Below are 19,968 nucleotides of genomic sequence, written 5' to 3' on the forward strand. Positions count from 1 at the left end.
GATGGTTATTGATATATAACAGTTGTGCAAATGCTGATTTTAATTATAATTTGGTGACTAGTATTTTGTGAAATTCACTATTTTTTATCTTTTTTACAGTTTATAATTTAATACAGATATTAGCAAGAAAAATATAACATATACTTTATTTATACAAAGATACATCTAAAGAAAGTTAATTATCGAAATTTTTCAAATTTTGAAACAAGTGAATTTCTGTAATTTAAATCATCTAACATCAATGTCTTATATTTTTTTTTAAAAAAAAGTTCGAGACTAATTATAATTAACAAAAAAAATTGTTCAAAATAATAACTGTGCCTATTCTATTAACGGATCACTGTACAAGTAAATGACGTGGACCTTCAATATGTGATCGCAGCTTTCTTGGCGGCGACCAATCAATAAATAATAGGATCCATCCAGGGAACTATCCATAGGCCATCACAGGATAATTTTTATTTTAGCGAGCCAGAAATATGTGGTGTTCGAGTTAGAATTTTAAACTCTAAAATTTTTAAGTATTTTAAATTGATCTACCTTAATTAATATCATATTATTCTAAAATTATAAAAAATTTACATATATATTTTTTTTAAAAAAATTAGGTCACTCGAGCTAAACATGAGTCTCCGCCCCTGATTTTAGCCATGGACATCCGTTCCCTGCAGTGTCCGTGTGCAGTGAGCTGCATCTCTCATGGCGGGTTTACATAGAAGCCATTTTTATGTGGGCTCACCAATGTCAAGCTTCCGTTGGATAACAGAAACTGCCCGAGTACCAGAAAGCTTCAATTTGTTGATTACAAAGCACGAGTGTCAGGTATTAATTATTATGGTGAATCTTTGTATGATTTAGTGCAACTCTTTTGAAGTCATGTCTGAATTGTGTGTGATGGGGGAATATAATGCAGGGGATAGAGTGGAGAAATCTGTTGAATCTTTGTTTCGGAAGAAGGAATTCGGCCAGAAATAATGTTCTCGGATTTCTTGAACTAACTTTATTTCGTTGTATGCGAATTTTCAAATTCTTGTTCTCCCATTGTGTAAATGTTTACCGATGGTGTATCTCCTGCATTCTATTTACTGTACTGCTATGCTGCTATATAAGGCACCACAAAATTAAAAGTTGAGGCACGAAATGCTACTTCGAGTGATGTTGGTGGAAAGGACGAGAATCTTGTGTTTGTTGCTGGCGCCACTGGAAAAGTTGGATCTCGAACTCTGAGGTGCCCTTTTGACTTAATCACTCGATGAGAAATCTTCTGGACTATGATGCTTAAGAATTGTTTTACTCTCTCATGTTGTTGCTTTAGTGTTTGGAGTCAATCCTATGTATAGCCTATTGAAATATGTGAAATGGGATACATAATTTTCTGATACAAACAATTTTCCTACTCATGCTCGGAACAACTATTGCAGATAGTGAGACCTGGAGGAATGGAGCGGCCTACCGATTCTTTCAAAGAAACACATAATTTTACCTTGTCGGAGGAGGATACTTATTTGGTGGATTAGTGTAAAATCTATCTGCAGGTTCCCTGTTACAATATTTACATGCATTATTTTACATTGTTTGGGGCAGTGTTGGAGAAAGTCATACGAGCTTGACCTGATCCTGTCGAGGTTCGGAGTCGGGTTAATCATCCATTCAATATGATCTTTTAAAAAGATAGTTTTTCAAGTAAAAAAACAGATGGATAGCGGTTTTTAGATTTTTCCTAATTAACTCAGAATTAATTAAAAATTTTTTTTATGAATACCAGGTAGCAGAACTACTGGCATTCATGGCAAAAAATCGTAGCATTTCATCCTTCAAAATTGTTGAAGTAATTGCAGAAACTCCAGCTCCTTTGACTCCGATTGGAGAACTCCTTCAAAAGATACCATCTCATCGTGCTGAAGTTTATGCTTCCCGGGTAAAATTCTGTCAAATATACGTAGGACATCGATTTTTTAATATCCATGTATGTGTTAAATTCTTGCATATTGCCCTTTCTGCTCTCAAGTTAAGATCCATCGTTGCCACAAGCCTGGTTTAAAATTTGGTTTGCTTAGATTTATGCACGGGGACAACGAGAAATGCATTTGTGATCGATCAATAGAACATACAGCTTGCTTGCTGGTACTTGAAAGATATTTTTGTGCATACCAAATTGGGAAATTTATTAAATCTTTGCAATGCTTGTTCTTCCTTGAGGCTGAAAGTTTTATCTCGGCTTTAGGTGTCAGATGATGTCACGGCCCAGCTCACTTGTGATATTGTCCGCTTTGGCCCGAGGCCTCACGACTTTAAAACGCGTCACAAGGGGTTGCTACACGTTCATTTAAATGCCCAGCATCTCTCCCGTTGTTTGGCGATGTGGGATTTCGCCTAAGGGTCCTCTCACCCTCTTTCGGGACTCAGCGTCCTCGCTGAGGTTTGTCCCACCATCCCAAACTCACGCAGAGTCGCTCTGATACCAAATGTCACGGCCCAGCCCACTTGTGACGCGTTTTAAAGCCGTGAGGCTTCGGGCCAAAGCGTACAATATCACAAGTGGGCTGGGCCGTGACATTTGGTATCAGAGCGACTCCGTGTGAGTTTGGGATGGTGGGGCAAATCTCAGCGAGGACGCTGAGTCTCGAAAGAGGGGTGAGAGGACCCTTAGGCGAAATCCCACATCGCCAAACAACGGGAGAGATGCTGGGCATTTAAATGAGCGTGTAGCAACCCCTTGTGACGCATTTTAAACCCGTGAAGTCTCGTGCCAAAGCGGACAATATCACAAGTGGGTTGGGCCGTAACAGATGATGCAAACATTCGCTCAGTTCCAGAAAGCAGTTCCCCAAAGAAAGAGCCAGAACCGGTGAAGCCAACTGCTACGAGGCCACTTTCTCCATACACAGCGTGGGTCCAGTTTGCTCCATATTAAGTCGATGATTGATTTTGCTTTGGAATATCAAATTTCAGTGCATGAAAAAACACTTTTTTAAGTTAATTCCCTAAAATATTTTTTAAAAGCATCAACAGTTTTATGTTATACACTTTGTATGGATAAAATTCAACAGATCGTGTGCACGTTCCATTTTTCCCTTAAATAAAGCCTTGATCATTTTTTTTCTTTCATTCAGGGCTCACAAATAGGTAGAAAGTTTATATTTGGCAAGTCAAACATGTCATGGGTTGGGTTTTGAGTATCTTATTTACTTTTCTTTAATTTTTTTATGTTTGAACATTGTTTAGAATTGTCATAACATTTTTGAGCCAGATACTTTTCAAATGTTCAGGTTGGTCGCAGTGGAAATAGATTTGCTCTAACTTGTCGGGCTTCAAGTTTGGTTTTTTTATAGGAGCGGCAATCTTCTTTCCCTTGCTCTTGGGCCCTTTCTTCGATCCAAATGATGATTTCACAAGAAAAACAGAAAACATGTTTATCATTCTTTATGCTGGCCTCATATATAGTAAGTATGTTGATAAACTCTTCAAGGCTTTGTTCATATTATAGTTCTCCACAAATCCGTCGAATGAGGAAATGAATGACAACAAGAATATGTCACTGGAGAGCTCGTTTGGAATCATCAACTCCATGCACATCAACTTCTCAATGAGCCGAATCATTTGTGACAATCTCATGGATTGAGACTCCATCTCGCATGCTTGCAGTCATAAGCTCTTTGACAGTAGCGTACATCATCGAACGACTTTATGCACTATGCAACTCTTGTAGCTGCAGATAGATGTCAACATGCACCATTTCCTTGAACCCCTTTTGCAATCTGTTTAACATAGAAGCTAATATATAACACTCAATTTGCAGATCGTGGTCCTACAATTTTTCAAGTGTAGCTAGTTTAGCAAGACTAACATATGAAGGCACCTCTTTTGGAGGAGCTTTAGTAAGTTTAAATGTGATCTTCTCAGACACTAGAACAATTTATAAATTTCTTAGCCAGTTTGAATAGCTAGGATCAATTAGTTTATTTTTGTTGACAATTGAAGATAATGGATTACGAGATACCATGTTGAAATATATATTGAGTGTTAAACAGATAAACATTGTCGAATATTTTAAATAATTTAATAAGACAAAATTATGGACTTTTAATTTTGAGTTACTCCCCAACTATTTTGATATTTTCATCACCCACTAACGAAAATGAGTAATCGTATTTCTTTAGTGAGAACTGGAGTTCAATTGTTGATTATGATCTCGAATAATTTCAACAAATCATAACTCTCAAAATATAGAGCCCAAATTCATCACATGCAACCTCTATATGATTGGTCTCACGTTTTGATAAAGAATCAATAATATGATGTCGTTTATTATCGCGTGTCAAGCTGACTAATCAATATTGAATATTAGTAGACAGTCATAATGAGTTTCTCCAATAATATGAGTCGATGTGGGATTCCACTCAATTCATCTCTCGTATATAAGTGGAAACACACACACACATATATATACTATTCAAATTAATCATAATATAATATTAAAAATTAAACATTTTCAATTTTATTTTGTGAGTTTTGTTCGGATATAAATAAAATATTTTTAATGTATATATTACTTATAATATTTGAGTAGGAGAGAAAAGAGTCTAGTCTCTTCATTTTTGAAGTCTCAAAATATTTTTCTTTCGTTTTTCAGTTTTTTTTTTTATTCGTGAAAAATTAAATTATGTAAAAAAAACTAAAAAAATTATTAAAACTAAATTTTATTTAATTTTTTTTAAATCTTATCAACTCAAATTAATTTTTTTTAAATCTTATCAACTCAAATACAATAGGTCACTTCTTTAAAAAAAAACAAATTTCCCAAAAAAAAAAAAAAACGACTACACGCGAAGCTATGTAAACGCAAATGACCATATTCCAGCGGATTTAGAACAACTTGAAGTGAGGCCGTTACACTCCCCATTCCCAATAAACCCTCTCCCCCATCATCGGGAATTTCTCCGGCCATTTCGATCGGTTACGTCGTCATCGACCGATTTCCGGAGTCGATATTAGTCGTCAAACAAACGACGATCAATATTGGCATCCGATTCTTTTGTCGATTGATGCACTTGATTTTAATACAGTTGCATAGAGAGGTATTCGGTGTTGGGTTAATGAGATGGAGGATTCTGTGAGTGGCAGCGAAGAGGATTATTGCTACTCCCCCGATCGCGAGGCGGAATCGTCGGACGGGATTGAGAATGAAGACTCCGATGCTCAGTGTGCTCCATCAAAAGTTTCGTCTTGCAAGGAACGTATTTAGATTTTTTTTTTGAAAATTTGTGTTTGAGTATTATAATGTGATCAAGGTTTCTTCCTTTTTTTGGCTTCTGTAAGTTTTCAAGTTGGATTAGTCTGGAGCTCGCGTGGTTGTATACTTGTATCAGCTTCTAGTTCAATTGTTTTCCTTTGTTAAGAATGTCAATTATTTTCATTTGAAGGTAGAAAGAAGAAGTACTTTTTTTTCGTAATCAGAGTGAAGGCTGTACTTTTTCTTCTTGATGTTATTCTGAGTTTTTATTTTTTGATGAGAGAATCTGAGTGTTCTTCTTTTCTTGGAAAATTGGGTCTTTGTTTATTAATCCTTGACGTGGAGTCCTGTTGAATCGTCTTGACGTGGTTTGGTCTATCATTTAATGGAGATGAAACTCCATTCTTATTTCTGGTGGTGCTTTTTCACGTTTCAGCCCTGCAGTGTCCTCTTACTTCAATGAAAAGTCGATTTCTGCTGTGGAATGAGTTTTATTTTGTTGGTATATTGGTTGAGAGGTGTTTACTGATTTTTGTTGTGCTTATGGCAGTTAATCACGAAAGAGTCTCTCTTGGCCGCACAGGTATACTGTTATTTCTTTTCTGTTGTGTGCACACTGTGTATGCTTTGTCACTTTTTAACCTTCTGCATGACAATTTTTTTACTAAACAGTTTCTTTACTTAGTTATTCAATTACACCGTAAGACCTGTCATGCCCCTAAGTATATTAACATGGGTGAAATTTTTGCTGATGTTAAAATGCAAACCCAAAATGTAATTTGTCTGTTTAAGAGTTAGATAAGCGACTTATCAAATGTAGGATGGAGATGCGCTCAGTGTGGTTTCTTAATCCTGTAAGGTCAAATTAGAAGAACAAATTGGTGGAGCATATGTCATGATGACCTGAAGAATGAGGTTGTTTTTCATCCATGCAGAGGGAAGATTTGCAAAGGGTAGTGGACTTGATATCACTAAGAGAACAGCATGCCAGAACTCTTCTCATTCATCATCGTTGGGATGTTGAGAAACTGATTGCAGTGTATGTTGAAAAGGGAAAAGCTTTCTTGTTTTCTGAAGCAGGTGTCACTGCAGACAAATTAGTTAACCTTGATCCACTTGAGCCTTCCTCGACAGTGAAGTGCAATATATGTATGGATGATGTCCCTGCACAAGAGGTAACCACAATGGAATGCGGACACTGCTTTTGTGACAATTGTAAGCACATTTCCTTTTATTGGTTGTGTTCAAGGGCTGTCTGTATTGTATAATTGACATCCTGTAATAATTCCTGCTATTCCTCAATACTGTGTTGTAGTTAGTTTTGTGCTTTTCAGTGCATCGTTTTCCATCTTTTCAGTTTCCAGATTTACATGTGCTCAGAACAGAATAGTAAATTGTTGAAATATCTAGTATTTTATATTAAAGTTTTTCAGGTTGGACGGAGCATTTTGTTGTGAAAATAAATGAGGGGCAGAGCAAACGGATCAAGTGTATGGCCCATAAATGCAATGCTATATGTGATGAAGCAATTGTCAGGAAACTAGTTAGCATCAAACACCCTGATTTGGCTGAGAAATTTGAGAGATTTCTCCTTGAGTCGTATATTGAAGACAATAAAATGGTTAAATGGTGTCCCAGCATACCACATTGTGGGAATGCAATACGGGTAGAAAATGATGAATTTTGTGAGGTTGAATGTTCTTGTGGTTCACAATTCTGTTTCAGTTGCTTATCAGAAGCACATTCCCCTTGCTCATGCTTGATGTGGGAACTATGGACAAAGAAATGCAGAGATGAATCTGAGACAGTTAATTGGATTGCTGTACATACCAAGCCATGTCCTAAGTGTCATAAACTTGTTGAGAAGAACGGTGGATGTAATTTAGTTAGTTGCATCTGCGGGCAAGCATTTTGGTAAGAGTTTTTGCTAGAGTTCGTTCCTCGTATATGCTACTTAATGTGTACTGACACAATAACACAGCACGCTACTGAGAAATGTTCCTTTATTGACTTAGCTTTTGCCTTATATCATTAGATGGTCTCACCCCTCCTTTGTTTTGGGGGTATCTGCAGTGTGGCAATTAGATTCCATTCTTATTTCCCTCGTATTCATTTTCTCTTTTTTGTTTGGCAAGTTTAGGAAATCTCCTTGTTTTCCTTCTTTTCTTTTTTCTTTTAGCTTCTCTGGAGCAAATAGAAGAGCTGCACAACTAATTATGTCAGCACATCCCCCATGATGAGTGATATCTCATTTTTGAATCCGGGCTTAGCTTCAAATTTGCTAATTTTGAGGGTCAATGAATGTGAAGCATATTTTAAGCGGGATTTAACAAATTCCAAATCGTGGCTCATGCGATGATGCTTTCTGTTGTGTGTTATTGCTTCATTTGTAAACAAGATATACGCCGATGTTTTGCATATATTAGGCTGGAAAGAGTTTTTTGGAGGTCTTATATTGCAATTAACACAAATTTTTTCAGGTAAGTTACGTATCAGACATTGTTGCCTAGTGTAAGAAGGATATGAGATTTCTAACATATTTTTGTGACACCATTGCCTTTGACTTTCACATTTGTACCTTTAAACTTATGACCACAATTTCAAAATCCATGACGATGGTTTTGTAGTTGGAGTAACCATTTCATATTTTAGTTTATTCTTGTGCTTTCTACAGTTGGCTGTGTGGTGGAGCTACAGGCCGAGAGCATACATGGTCCCAGATTGCTAATCACAGCTGTGGCCGATACAAACAGGATGATGAGAAAAAGGCTGAGTATGGAATGCGAGATCTTTACAGATACATGCATTATCATAATCGCTATAAAGCTCATACGGACTCCTTTAAGCAGGAGTCTAGATTGAGTGAAATTATAATTGGGAAAATATCACATTTGAAAGCAAAGAATTCCAAACTAAGAGATTTCAGCTGGGTCACAAATGGGCTTCACAGGCTCTTTCGATCAAGAAGGTCTCTTTCATATTCATATCCATTTGCATTCTACATGTTTGGTGATGACTTGTTTAATGATGAAATGACCAATGAGGAAAAGGAAATTAAAAAGAATTTGTTTGAGGACCAGCAACAGCAGCTCGAGTCAAATGTTGAGAAACTATCGAAACTTCTTGAGGAGCGATTTGATGAGTATTCTGAGAAACGAGTTATGCGTGTAAGGATGCAAATCATTAATCTTTCGGCAATTACTGATAACCTCTGCAAACAGATGTAAGAATCGAAGACTGCTGCCTAAATTTCACAAGAAACAGTGAAGCTTACTCTCTCAATTATGTTGCAGGTATGAATGTATCGAAAATGATTTGTTGGGTTCTCTTGAATTCACTATTCAGAGTATAGCTCCATACCGGTCAAAAGGCATTGAGAAGGCTGAAGAGCTGATGGTTGTATCAAGTGCTCAAGCAGGTGGCTACAATAATCATAAAACCATGGATCACTTGGATGGTAAAAATGCTGGGAACTTGCTTGCATTTAATGTCTGAGGAAAACTCTGGAAAGAATTTGTAGTATTATGTTTAGTGAGAGATCCTTACAGTAAATATTGTAATATGCCAAATCAATGTTCCCGAAATTAGTTTTCATTTGAAAGACTATAAAAGAATTCACCCTTTTAGTGATGATCAATATCACAAACAATGGTTATATCTCTGTCACGTTGTTCTGTTATGACCTTTCCCTGTAGCTTTCAACACACCTATTCCCAGTTGTTGTACTTTCCTGTTATGAATTTTAGCGAGTGTCCGCATAATTAATATAAGCTTTCCCTCAATTTTTCTTCTACCTTGTCTGAACTCACTTCCCTCTTACGCCAAGTCTTATTGTCTCAGTGAATGTTTGTAGTATTTGCAACTATTTAATTTGGATGGTTTAATGATGTATACAAATTACACTTATTTTTTTAGATACATGACTGAAATTATTAATGATTACTGTACCGACCAATTTATCATTTTTAAATTATTTACATGTNTATTTTGCTTATTAATATATACTAGGAATTTTAACTTTACAGTGTATAAGATTAAACTGAATCGGAATTTTGCAAACTACTTGTATTATCCAAAGTTTTCTAGTGCGAACATTCCTAAAAGAAGAAGGCCGGGTGACGTAGGAGCTTCAGTTCTCCGAACATCCAAAAACATATATGTCTTTTTATACACTTAAGCTTACATGCATCTTCTCATTAATTCTGTGATTCGTTCGAATAGATCAGTCTAGTTTCTTTCCGCACTTATATGTTAACAAACTGAAATAGACACTGGAGAATAATCAGTTTAGTTGTCAACCCATCTAAACTAATCGAAAAAACTTACATATTGTGCTCTAGTGTTTATTCAACCTAATTCTACATACTTAATCGATCCTAAAAAATATTTATTTGGTAACAACCCTACAGTACAGATTGCATACAGAAAATGTTGAAACATGGTTGCCGAACAACTACTGAAATGGAGGAGAAATCTAACAGCTAACAATTAACCAAAGCCACTCACAGTATAAAAATAGGACTGAGACAACTTATTTAAATTTATTCAGCAACACTCGCCTGACCCTTGCGGATGCATATAAAATATTTAACCATCATTCTTTTATGTTTCTTGATTCATTCTAGGGTACTAAATAGACGTAATCAAACCAGCCCTAATCAGACCTGCCTTTTTCCATATCTCTCATTAAATTCCAGTACCATGTTACCCTCTTTTAGCTTCAATTAGTTCAATAGACAAGATAGGTTTACTCACCGTCGTCTCACGTGAGTTTTTGTGCTGGATTCTTCGAAATTAAAATTTAAATTACAAATATAAAATTTTAGAATTATTGTAAAATATTATAAGTTTTATTATTATCAGTATTAAAAAATTTAGAGAAAAGGTACAGCCATAGCTTAAATAAGTGAATTCAAATATATATTGGAAACATGTAATTGTATATAATTATAACATAAATTCATTCACAAATTAAAATGTTTGGTTCAAAGTTTAAATTCATCTTTATGTTTTTTTTAATACGTTTTAAATTCATTCCTCTGACGAATTTGAAAGGGATAATTAAACAACAACGTTGGTCCTTGTATTGACTATATATAAAAATAATAATAAATTTCAGAAAAAATATTGAAAATTCTTAACGAAATTGAAACAATTGTAAACATTCAATGAAAATAAAAATAAAGGGCAAAAACTTGTGTGAGACGGTCTCACGGATCGCATTTTGTGAGACGGATCTCTTATTTGAGTCATCCATGGAAGAGTATTACTTTTTATGCTAAGAGTATTACTTTTTATTGTGAATATCGGTCGAGTTGACACGTTTCACAGATAAAAATTCGTGAGGGCACCTCACAAGAGACCTACTCAAAATAAAGTATTGTAAGGACCGTGTATCGTATTATCGTAAATCTTATGTTGATTATCGATAATGCATGAAATTGTCATGTGATTATGTATATGATGTATATCATGACAATGAGAGTGAGAAAATAGATGGTGAGGATGAAAGATTGTATTAGAAATTGATTTGTGTTTGAAGCGTGTGCTGAACCGCAACAGAAAAATGACACATGTTACGGTTTTTAGCATAATTACCTGAGTATTGGTCCAAATGACATGAGGCCAATTTCATTGGAAAGCTAAGACATAGTACTAAAACTTTCATGTTTTGAGTTTTGTCTAAATCCATTTGGAAATATGGGCAAAATCACCCCGAAGTGTATCATGTGCGTTGCAGTTCTTGCAATGACACATTTTGGGGGAATGAGCATAACTCTCGCACACGATATCCAAATTGAGTGAGGTTGGTGGCAAATGAAAGCGAAGACATAGAGCTACAACTTTCATGTTGACCACTTTTGCTAATTCGGAAGCTAAAATAGCATTTTGGCCAAAACAAGACGCGCATCCGCGCAGAACTGCGCGGGCGGGCAGAACTACCCGCGCATATGCGCGAATATCTCTGTAGCACACGTTATAAAAATGATAAGGATGAGTTTTTGGCCATATTTCTTCATTTCCTTTGCTGAAGCTTCGAGGAAGAAAGTGAGAAATCGATTTCTTTTGTACGAAAGCACCTCGAAACGTTGTCCAAACGCGAAACAAATTATATATTCGGAATCCTCGCGTCGAGAGCTTCCTTTTGAGGTAAGATTCTTTTGGTTTCAGCAGCTCTAAATATTAAAGTGCTGGAATAGCATGTATTTGAAGGTGATTTCAATATATGCGATAGAATAACCGACAAGAAACTCGTATTCGAAGTCGAAATTGAATTATGTTATGATTTCAATTTGATATGAAATTTCAAAGTTTCAAAAGATATTTGAAACTTATATTGTTGATTTTGAATGATGTTATTGATTGAAATGAATATGTTATTGATGTAGATAGATTATTATACCGAAATCTTCAAGCTACATCAATTGGAAACGAAGAATTGAGGTATGTTGCGACCGGGTAACATACGACAGGTATCTGTATCATATGATATATGTTTGATTGATTTGATTGATTGGATTGAGAATACATGTCTATATGCCTTATTTGTTGAGTTTATGTGGCATACATGACATGCACGTTGAGCTATGATCCTTGGATACCCTGATATGATTTGATTTGATTCTGGGGTTTGTGAACACAATGCTATGTTTGGTATTAAATGACCTTAAAGCATAGACATTTGTGGCCCCGATGATTGGATATGAGATTTGGGATTTGATGGCGCTTCGTCGATGCTATCATACGAGTATCCCTTATTGAGGCCGGTGTGCCAGCTCGAGCATTGATTTGATAGCGATTCGTTTGATTCTGACATGTGCTCAGTGGATGGGCATTTGACCTGATACCTCCACGACATACATGCATTGCATATCATATATCATTGTTTAGATATCTGTGGTATATATTGTGGTTGCTTCAGACTGAGCGTTGCTCACCCCAGATGGGGCTGTTGTTGTCTTTGTATGTGGACAATGACAGGGACTCCATGATATCAGGAGACCGGAGATGGTACTTCTAGAGGGAGTCACAGTTTGAGCTGATGTTTTATGTTTTGTTCCCAGTATATGTATGTATCTATATACCGAAGCATGTCCCGAGGATATGAGTTGTTTGTATATGATTGGTTTTGATTATGTGTGAGCATGTTTTATGATATGAGATGGAATACTATTTTTAGTATTCAAATAATATGTTTTGGGCTCATTGTAAAGAAAAATTTAAACTCGTTTTCCGCTGTGATTAATGAACCCTAATCAAATTGTGTTGTAATAACGATTAGGAGCTAAGGGTCCCACAAGTATCGTTTTGAAGTTGTACAAAAACTATTAAAACATTTTTTATATATCATATTTATTAAAAGTTAAATCTAGTTTACTAACTAATTTTGGTATCTATGGTGGTAAAACTTATTTATGATTCATAAAACATCCTTTAATCATTCAATAAATACATACCATATTTTTCTTTACATTTCTCTCATATTATTGTAATTTCAAATTTTAACAACTTTCATTTTATTTTATTTTTTTTAAAAAATGCTACTTCATTTTCTAATTTTTCTACCGAATATACGCATCGTGTGTGTTACGATCAGTTATTATAATAGTTAAACCTCTTATATTAAATATTTTGGTATGTTGGTAAAGTCTTCTATAAAGATCCTAATAACTTTCAATTTTCAGCACTTTTATTCTCCCAAATTTTCGTATTTTCTCTCTTCAGTTTCCCTTTCCATATAAATTATTTAATACTTATAAATATTTATATTGTTTTCCTTTCATTTCAAATTAAATTAATTATATACGATAAAAAAAAATTGTAATAACAAAATTTATTTTATGTATATAACTATTATGTTAATATAATACGTGTACGTTGACGGCTAGTTATTATAATTCTCATTTGAAACACAAAAAAATACANAAAAGAAGTTTGTTACAATTGAGATCTCGTCTTAAACTTAGGACTTTTGTCGTCTACGAGATGATACTAAGTACTAACTTTGAGCAAATATACAGAAAAACATACAACTTTCATCAAACTTGATGGACAATACTTTAATGTGGATTTGTTCTCAAACTATTGAAAATAACTACGGCTAAACTTCGTAGCTTTTTTCACAATTCTTCGACGATCACGCTCAACTTGGGAAGAAACTTACCTCCCTTAAAACGACCACAACCTCCGCCTCGGCCCCGGCCCGCCACCAAGAGCGGCCTCTCCTTCTCATATAACTCAACCACCGCATGATCATCAACCCTTTTAAATGCATAGCAACTGCAGCTAACCGTATCATCATCACCACTACCACCACCCAGAGCCAAGCTCGCCTTCACGGCCAAAGCTGCCATGTCCTCCACCTGCAGACGGTGGTTACGCCACTTCGTGGGTAGTTCAAAGTACACGTCTCCTGGCCTCAACTCCTTGTCTCCGCTCACAGCAACCAATGCTTCGCCGATATCCATATCATCGGAGCTGCATATGAATCTGTCGAGATTAACCGTACCAAGTTGCATCAAACTTGAAACCTTAACTGGGAACTGAAATTCTTGAAGCTGTCCGTTCAAAAGAATCAGTTTCGCCGTTGCAGCAGACCTGGATTCACAGGACCTACAGTTTCCCATATTTTTAATGAAATTATTATGTCTAAATCTGGAACAATCACTTGTGTATAAAATATTTGAAGAATGCAGAATATTTATAGAGGGAAAGTTTCGAAGGTTTAGCCCGCCCGAGTATCGGTTACTGTATACAGATGTTGAGGTCAAAATTTGGTCGCAAAATTCAAACTTTAATAATTCTAAATCAATGCCTATAACAAGGACTGCATGAACTCGTGATATATAGAACGCATCAAGTCTATATCTAATTAAATTAGATATTTACATATATATATATGGCGCATATTCAACTCCTACACGCGTCTAACATAAACATGTCCTTTCCAAAGATTTAGAGGAAAATCATTATTGGATAGTAGGGACACGATGATGATATAGCCTTGCCACACATTTTGAAAAAGATAGAATTTTTACGATTATTGATACAATTTAATATATCATCCATCCATGCACGTAGATAAAAATTGGAGGTTTAAATGAATTAATTAAAATGATAGTAATTTTAGTTAACTATTTTTGTCAATGACGAATTACTCGGGCTTAGGTCAAGAGCGTGACAACAAGATTATAAGCAAAAAGTTTTTTTTTAAAAAAAAAGAAGAAGACAATTTTCAGTTTTTATTTATTTATTTTTGAACATGTTTTGGGTGGTAATTTAATTTGATCAAGTCCAATTTCTGAACTTTAAAAATTAATACTTTTAGATTCTAGGAATTGAATTTATATATTAAGTTTTAGACCATGTTTTATTTTAAAGTATTATGAAATTATTATATTTAAACATGCATATCAAAGAATATATATNATATACATTTAAGAATTTCAGAATTTAAAACAAGATTTCATTACTAACCTTTGGAATCAAATAACTTTACATAAATGGAAGATACAAATTAAAAAGGGTTTCGGATTTTTGGGTAATGGTTAAAGGTTTTTAGAAGGTTAAAGGTTTCGGATTTCTGGGATTTCTGGGTAATGTTTAAAGGATTCGGATTTCTGGAATCTGGATCTGGAAATGAATGATTCGAGATAGAGAGAGGGAGAGAGGAGAGAGAGATGTGGGTAGAGAGTGGTAGGATGTTTTCGGTGCCTCTATACTGAGATTACATCCCCTTTTATATACTTTTTTAGGGGTATTTTCGGAATTTTTTTTTTTTTTTTTTTTTAACACATGAAAATGTACATATCAATACAGTGACATACAATTTAATACAAACAAATACTAATACAATACCATACAATAAACATTTACACTCCACTATTTCCAAATATCGGTCCATGGTCGTCTGGTCCAAGGAGGTCATCTTCTTCCAGGTTAAGGGAATCATCAGAGGATTCTGACTGATACATAGAGACCAGGATCTGAGATTATGGAATTTAACACCAGAAAAATTATTCTGAAAGTAAAATAATTTCAAATAACAATGGTTCCCTAGAGAAGGAAATCCACAAATATAGGAATTTAAATATGCAAGAAATAAATAAGATGGTTCCTCTATTGAGGAGATCCACAAATTGCAGAATAGCAGAAATTAAAATTCTTTAAGGCCGTGGTTCCTCCAGTTTCTGATGTATATAAATCTTTAAGGGATCTATATACAGAGCATACTTTTGCAAAGAACTCCACAAATCCTAAAGAAGTAGGCGGTTTAACCGGCCATAGATATTGAACAGACATAAATATATATATACATTTAAGAATTTCAGAATTTAAAACAAGATTTCATTACTAACCTTTGGAATCAAATAACTTTACATAAATGGAAGATACAAATTAAAAAGGGTTTCGGATTTTTGGGTAATGGTTAAAGGTTTTTAGAAGGTTAAAGGTTTCGGATTTCTGGGATTTCTGGGTAATGTTTAAAGGATTCGGATTTCTGGAATCTGGATCTGGAAATGAATGATTCGAGATAGAGAGAGGGAGAGAGGAGAGAGAGATATGGGTAGAGAGTGGTAGGATGTTTTCGGTGCCTCTATACTGAGATTACATCCCCTTTTATATACTTTTTTAGGGGTATTTTCGGAATTTTTTTTTTTTTTAACACATGAAAATGTACATATCAATACAGTGACATACAATCTAATACAAACAAATACTAATACAATACCATACAATAAACATTTACACTCCACTATTTCCAAATATCGGTCCATGGTCGTCTGGTCCAAGGAGGTCATCTTCTTCCAGGTTAAGGGAATCATCAGAGGATTCTGACTTTCTTGAAGGTCCTGGTGAGAATTTCATTAGTATAGCTTGCATTTCTTCAGGAGTTTTGGCAGCTGCAAGCATTGCAGTCATTTGGGATTTTTGTGCCAGGAATTCTGTCTGTTGTCTTGGTGGAATCCTGTAAAGCGGTTTTTGAGTTGGGACTCTTGTATTTTTATTATTGGTGATCCAAGCTTGGACATTGGTAGCTGTAAGGCTTGGAGGAATTTTAAATTTGTCCCACCATTTGACTTTAAATCTTCTCCTAATATGTAAAATTTTTTCGTCTGAAAATTCAACAGTCCAGGAAAGGACCCAAGGAAGATAAAATTTTATGCAAAAAAGGGCAAGAGGATGGAATCGTTTCTCTTCTGCTGTCGGGGCATATTGGGCTCTAAAAAGATTAAAGGAATTTTGGACAGGGTGTTTGAGGATTTCATAGGTGGATCCAAAATATTCCCACCATGAGTACCACCAGGTTGGGAACTTTTTTGGATTACAAATCTTGGTATCAAAATAGAATAACCAAGTGTGCTTGTGTTTCTGGTTTTGAATTAAGAAGGAATTGTACCAGGCTTGTTGATAGTCCCAGTAATTAAAAGGTATTTCAAAGAATGATGCTTCCTTATATTTTTCTGGAAATAGTATGGGTTTTGAAAATTCATAGCCCCAGTCAATTGGAGCAATGACTTTTAGGATTTTGCAGGTTGAATAAGCAGGATCATTATGACTTTGGTCCAAGAAAAAGTTTTTAAACATTGCGGAGTCAGTAGTTTCCAAAATTGCTTGGTAGAAATAAGGGGTCTTATTTTCGTCCCAAGGTTTATAATATCGTCCTTTTCCAAAATATTTTTGAAGTGTTTCAAAGGGATCTTTTTCATGGAATCCTAGTTCAACATGTATTATAGTTTGCCAATTATTTTTCTCAAAATAATCAGAAGGAGGATTAAATGGTGGTTGTGTGAGAACAAGCTGGGAATTTGTAGTGTGATAAGAGGTTTTTGAAGAATTATCGGAAAATGAAACAGTTTGGAAGGAATCTTTGGTAAGGATTTCTTTAGCTTTCTTGTCGGAGCTTTCACTTGCCTGGGTTTTTTCAAGGGCATTTTTTATTTCGGGTGTTTGGAGAAAGGATTCAAGAATTTTGAGTCTTTTCTCCAAATCATCACTTACCTGTGGTTTGGATTGTGCAGTATCTTTAAGTTCCTCTTCTTCTTCCTGCGTAACAATGTCATACCAGGTTTTGGGTTTTGCTGGTTCGGTAGGAGTTTGAATAGGCTTTTTATCCTTTTTGGGTGGCATTTCTGTTTTGGAGAAATTCTCTTGTGAGGAAATCAGGTAAAGAATTTGTATCTCCTTTTATGAATTCGATTTCAAAATCAAATATACTAAGAATAGCTTGCCATCTTGCAAAAATTTGTTTTGAGGCAAGATTTTGGACATCTTTTTGTAAAATTTCTTTTGCACTTTTACAATCTATTCTTAATAAAAATTTTTGGTTCAAAAGATCACTCTGGAATTTTTGGACGCATAAAACAATGCTCAAAATTTCTTTCTTTATAGCTGAATAATTTTTCTGGGTATCATTCCAATGGGCAGATGTGTACTGTACTATGTATTCTCTGTTTTCTTGTTTTTGTTTTAATATACCTCCATATCCCAAATCTGATGCATCTGTTTCTACGATTTTTTGCAGGTTGGGATCTGCGATATGGAGACATGGGATTTCTAACACTTGCCTTTTGATATTTTTTACAATTTCTGTATGTTTTTCTGTCCATGGTTTTGGGTTTTTTCGGAGTCTATCATGTAAGGGTTTTGCTATTCTATTGATATTTGGGCAAAAATCTAGAACATAATTTAGACTTCCTAAGAATCTTTGTAGTTGGGTTTTATCAAGTATTTTATCTGGAAATTTATTTGTGAATTCTAAAGATCTCTCAATGGGAGTTATAGTACCACGAGATATGTAATGACCTAAAAATCTTATCCTTGTTTGAAAACAACTTATTTTTGATTTTGATACAACTAGACCGTTTTGTTTTGTGATATAAAGAAATGTTTTTAAATGTTTAAAATGATCATCTACATTATTAGAAAATATTAATACATCATCAATATAAACAATGCAGAATTTTGAATAATCATTATATATTTCATTCATAATTCTTTGGAACTCAGAAGGGGCATTTTTAAGTCCAAAAGGCATAACATTCCATTCATATTGTCCAAAGGGGACTGTAAAAGCAGTTTTATATTTATCCTTTTGAGAAATTTGTATTTGCCAAAATCCAGATTTCATATCAAATTTGGAAAATATATAAGCATTATGGAGTTTTTGTAATAAGTCTTTTTTATTTGGTATTGGATATCTGATCCATTTTAATGCTTTATTTAATGGTTTGTAATTAATTACTAATCTGGGTGTTCCTCTTTCAATTTCTGAATTTTTATTAACATAAAAGGCAGCACAACTCCAAGGAGATCTAGATTTAGAAATTAATCCTTTTTTCTCTAAATCTTGAATTTCTTTTTTACAATGTTCTTCTAATTCAAAATTCATTTGGATTGGTCTAGCTTTAGTTGGTATTTGTCTATCGTTGAAATCTTCTTCATAGGGAAGATCAACAATATGTTGTTTTCTATTCCAAAAAGCATTAGGAATTTCTGAACAGACTTCTGTTTCTAGAAGTTTTTTGAATTTTTGAATTTTATCTTGAATTTCTTTTGTGTCTATTTGGTTTTGTATTCTTTTTAAAGAAACATCTTTTTTAAGATTTTCTAATTGAAAAGTCTTCCCTTGGATTATGGTATTAATATTATTTTCATAAATTGAACATGCTTTTATTAAGTTAAGGTTTCTAGTTCGAGGTTTTTCTAAAAATTCAAATTTTAATTTTTTATGATTGAATTTAAAAGAAATAGAGTCATTGTTTACTTTATATGGGGTAATTAAACTTATAAAAGGAGTTCCTAATATTACAGTGTGATGAATATCATTTACTAAAACAAAAGTGGTTTTTATGAAAATTCCATTATTTATTATTGATGCATCTGTTTTTGAATTTACATTTAATCTAGAATTATTAGCAGCCGAAAGTTTTTCTTGTGTTTTTTGTTGGAATTCATTAGGTACTATTCCTGATTTGATACAGTTTAAGTCTGCACCAGTATCAAATAAGGCTATTGTATTCATTTTGAATTTTTCTGAAAATACTAAATTTATTTTTAAGATGTATTTTCTAGAAGTTATTTCTCTTAAAACAAAAAGAAAATCTTCAGGAATTTTTTCAATATTTTCAACCTTTTGGCTTTCATCATTTTCTGTTTCTGAAGAACTTTCAATGTTTATATTTTGTAGAATTAATTTTATTTCTTCAGAATTTTGAATCTGTTTTTCTTTTAATTCTCTTATTTCTAATTTTATTTCTTTTATATCTTTTTGTAAGTCTTGAATTGTGATCCCTTTTTCTTTTTTTCTTTTTTCTAATATTTCAGTTAAGTCGTAAGTATTTTTTGAAGTACTTGGGAATTTTTTGTTTTCTTCTTTTTCATTTAGAGATTTTAGAATTTTTTCTAGATATTCTTTTTGGATTGTTGGATCATTAATATTTTTCAATATATCTAAAAGAAGTGATTGATCTTTGGTGAGCATATTAATTTGTTTTTCAGATTCACTACTAGTTATGATTTGTTCATCTACTAATGACTCATCAGTTTTGATAGAATTTTCAGTTTCTGAATTTTCTTCAGAAGAATCAATCAAGAGATTAGAAATTTTGTTTAATATTTCTTCTTCTAGTTCTAATTCATTTAGTTTTTTATTTAACCTACAATAATTTGCCGTATGACCTTTCTTATGGCATCTATAACATTCAATATCTTTGAAGGATCTTTTGAATTCT

At 34.0% G+C, this 19,968-nt stretch overlaps 3 protein-coding genes across 6 annotated transcripts; 2 read left to right on the forward strand and 1 right to left on the reverse strand.

The window, feature by feature from the left end:
- The first annotated feature begins 379 nt into the window (after positions 1-379).
- Positions 380-3,952, forward strand: LOC140969327 (uncharacterized). The gene is made up of 7 exons (XM_073430644.1): positions 380-481; positions 649-822; positions 914-1,010; positions 1,111-1,228; positions 1,422-1,625; positions 1,766-1,918; positions 2,225-3,952. Exons 2-5 carry the CDS (start codon positions 700-702, stop codon positions 1,423-1,425), a joined length of 342 nt encoding a protein of 113 aa, XP_073286745.1. The 5' UTR covers positions 380-481; positions 649-699; the 3' UTR covers positions 1,426-1,625; positions 1,766-1,918; positions 2,225-3,952.
- A 930-nt stretch (positions 3,953-4,882) lies between these two features.
- On the forward strand, positions 4,883-8,827 carry LOC140969334 (probable E3 ubiquitin-protein ligase ARI2). Of its 4 annotated transcripts, XM_073430673.1 has the most exons (6): positions 4,883-5,218; positions 5,784-5,816; positions 6,169-6,448; positions 6,667-7,147; positions 7,908-8,456; positions 8,527-8,827. In XM_073430673.1, the coding sequence occupies exons 1-6, from the start codon at positions 5,102-5,104 to the stop codon at positions 8,726-8,728; spliced, it is 1,662 nt and encodes a 553-aa protein (XP_073286774.1). In that variant the 5' UTR covers positions 4,883-5,101; the 3' UTR covers positions 8,729-8,827. The 4 variants fall into 4 exon arrangements, with proteins under 4 accessions (XP_073286774.1, XP_073286758.1, XP_073286765.1 ...); XM_073430657.1 differs by lacking the exon at positions 4,883-5,218 and having other exon boundaries at positions 5,248-5,816; positions 6,054-6,448; XM_073430664.1 differs by lacking the exon at positions 4,883-5,218 and having other exon boundaries at positions 5,248-5,816; positions 6,093-6,448.
- A 4,336-nt stretch (positions 8,828-13,163) lies between these two features.
- LOC140959873 (uncharacterized) lies at positions 13,164-13,927 on the reverse strand. The gene has a single exon (XM_073417909.1). It carries the CDS (start codon positions 13,858-13,860, stop codon positions 13,354-13,356), a length of 507 nt encoding a protein of 168 aa, XP_073274010.1. The 5' UTR covers positions 13,861-13,927; the 3' UTR covers positions 13,164-13,353.
- Between the last annotated feature and the right edge of the window lie 6,041 nt (positions 13,928-19,968).

This window comes from Primulina huaijiensis, chromosome 2 (assembly GCF_012295235.1).
Source record: "Primulina huaijiensis isolate GDHJ02 chromosome 2, ASM1229523v2, whole genome shotgun sequence".
Lineage (NCBI taxonomy): Eukaryota > Viridiplantae > Streptophyta > Magnoliopsida > Lamiales > Gesneriaceae > Primulina > Primulina huaijiensis.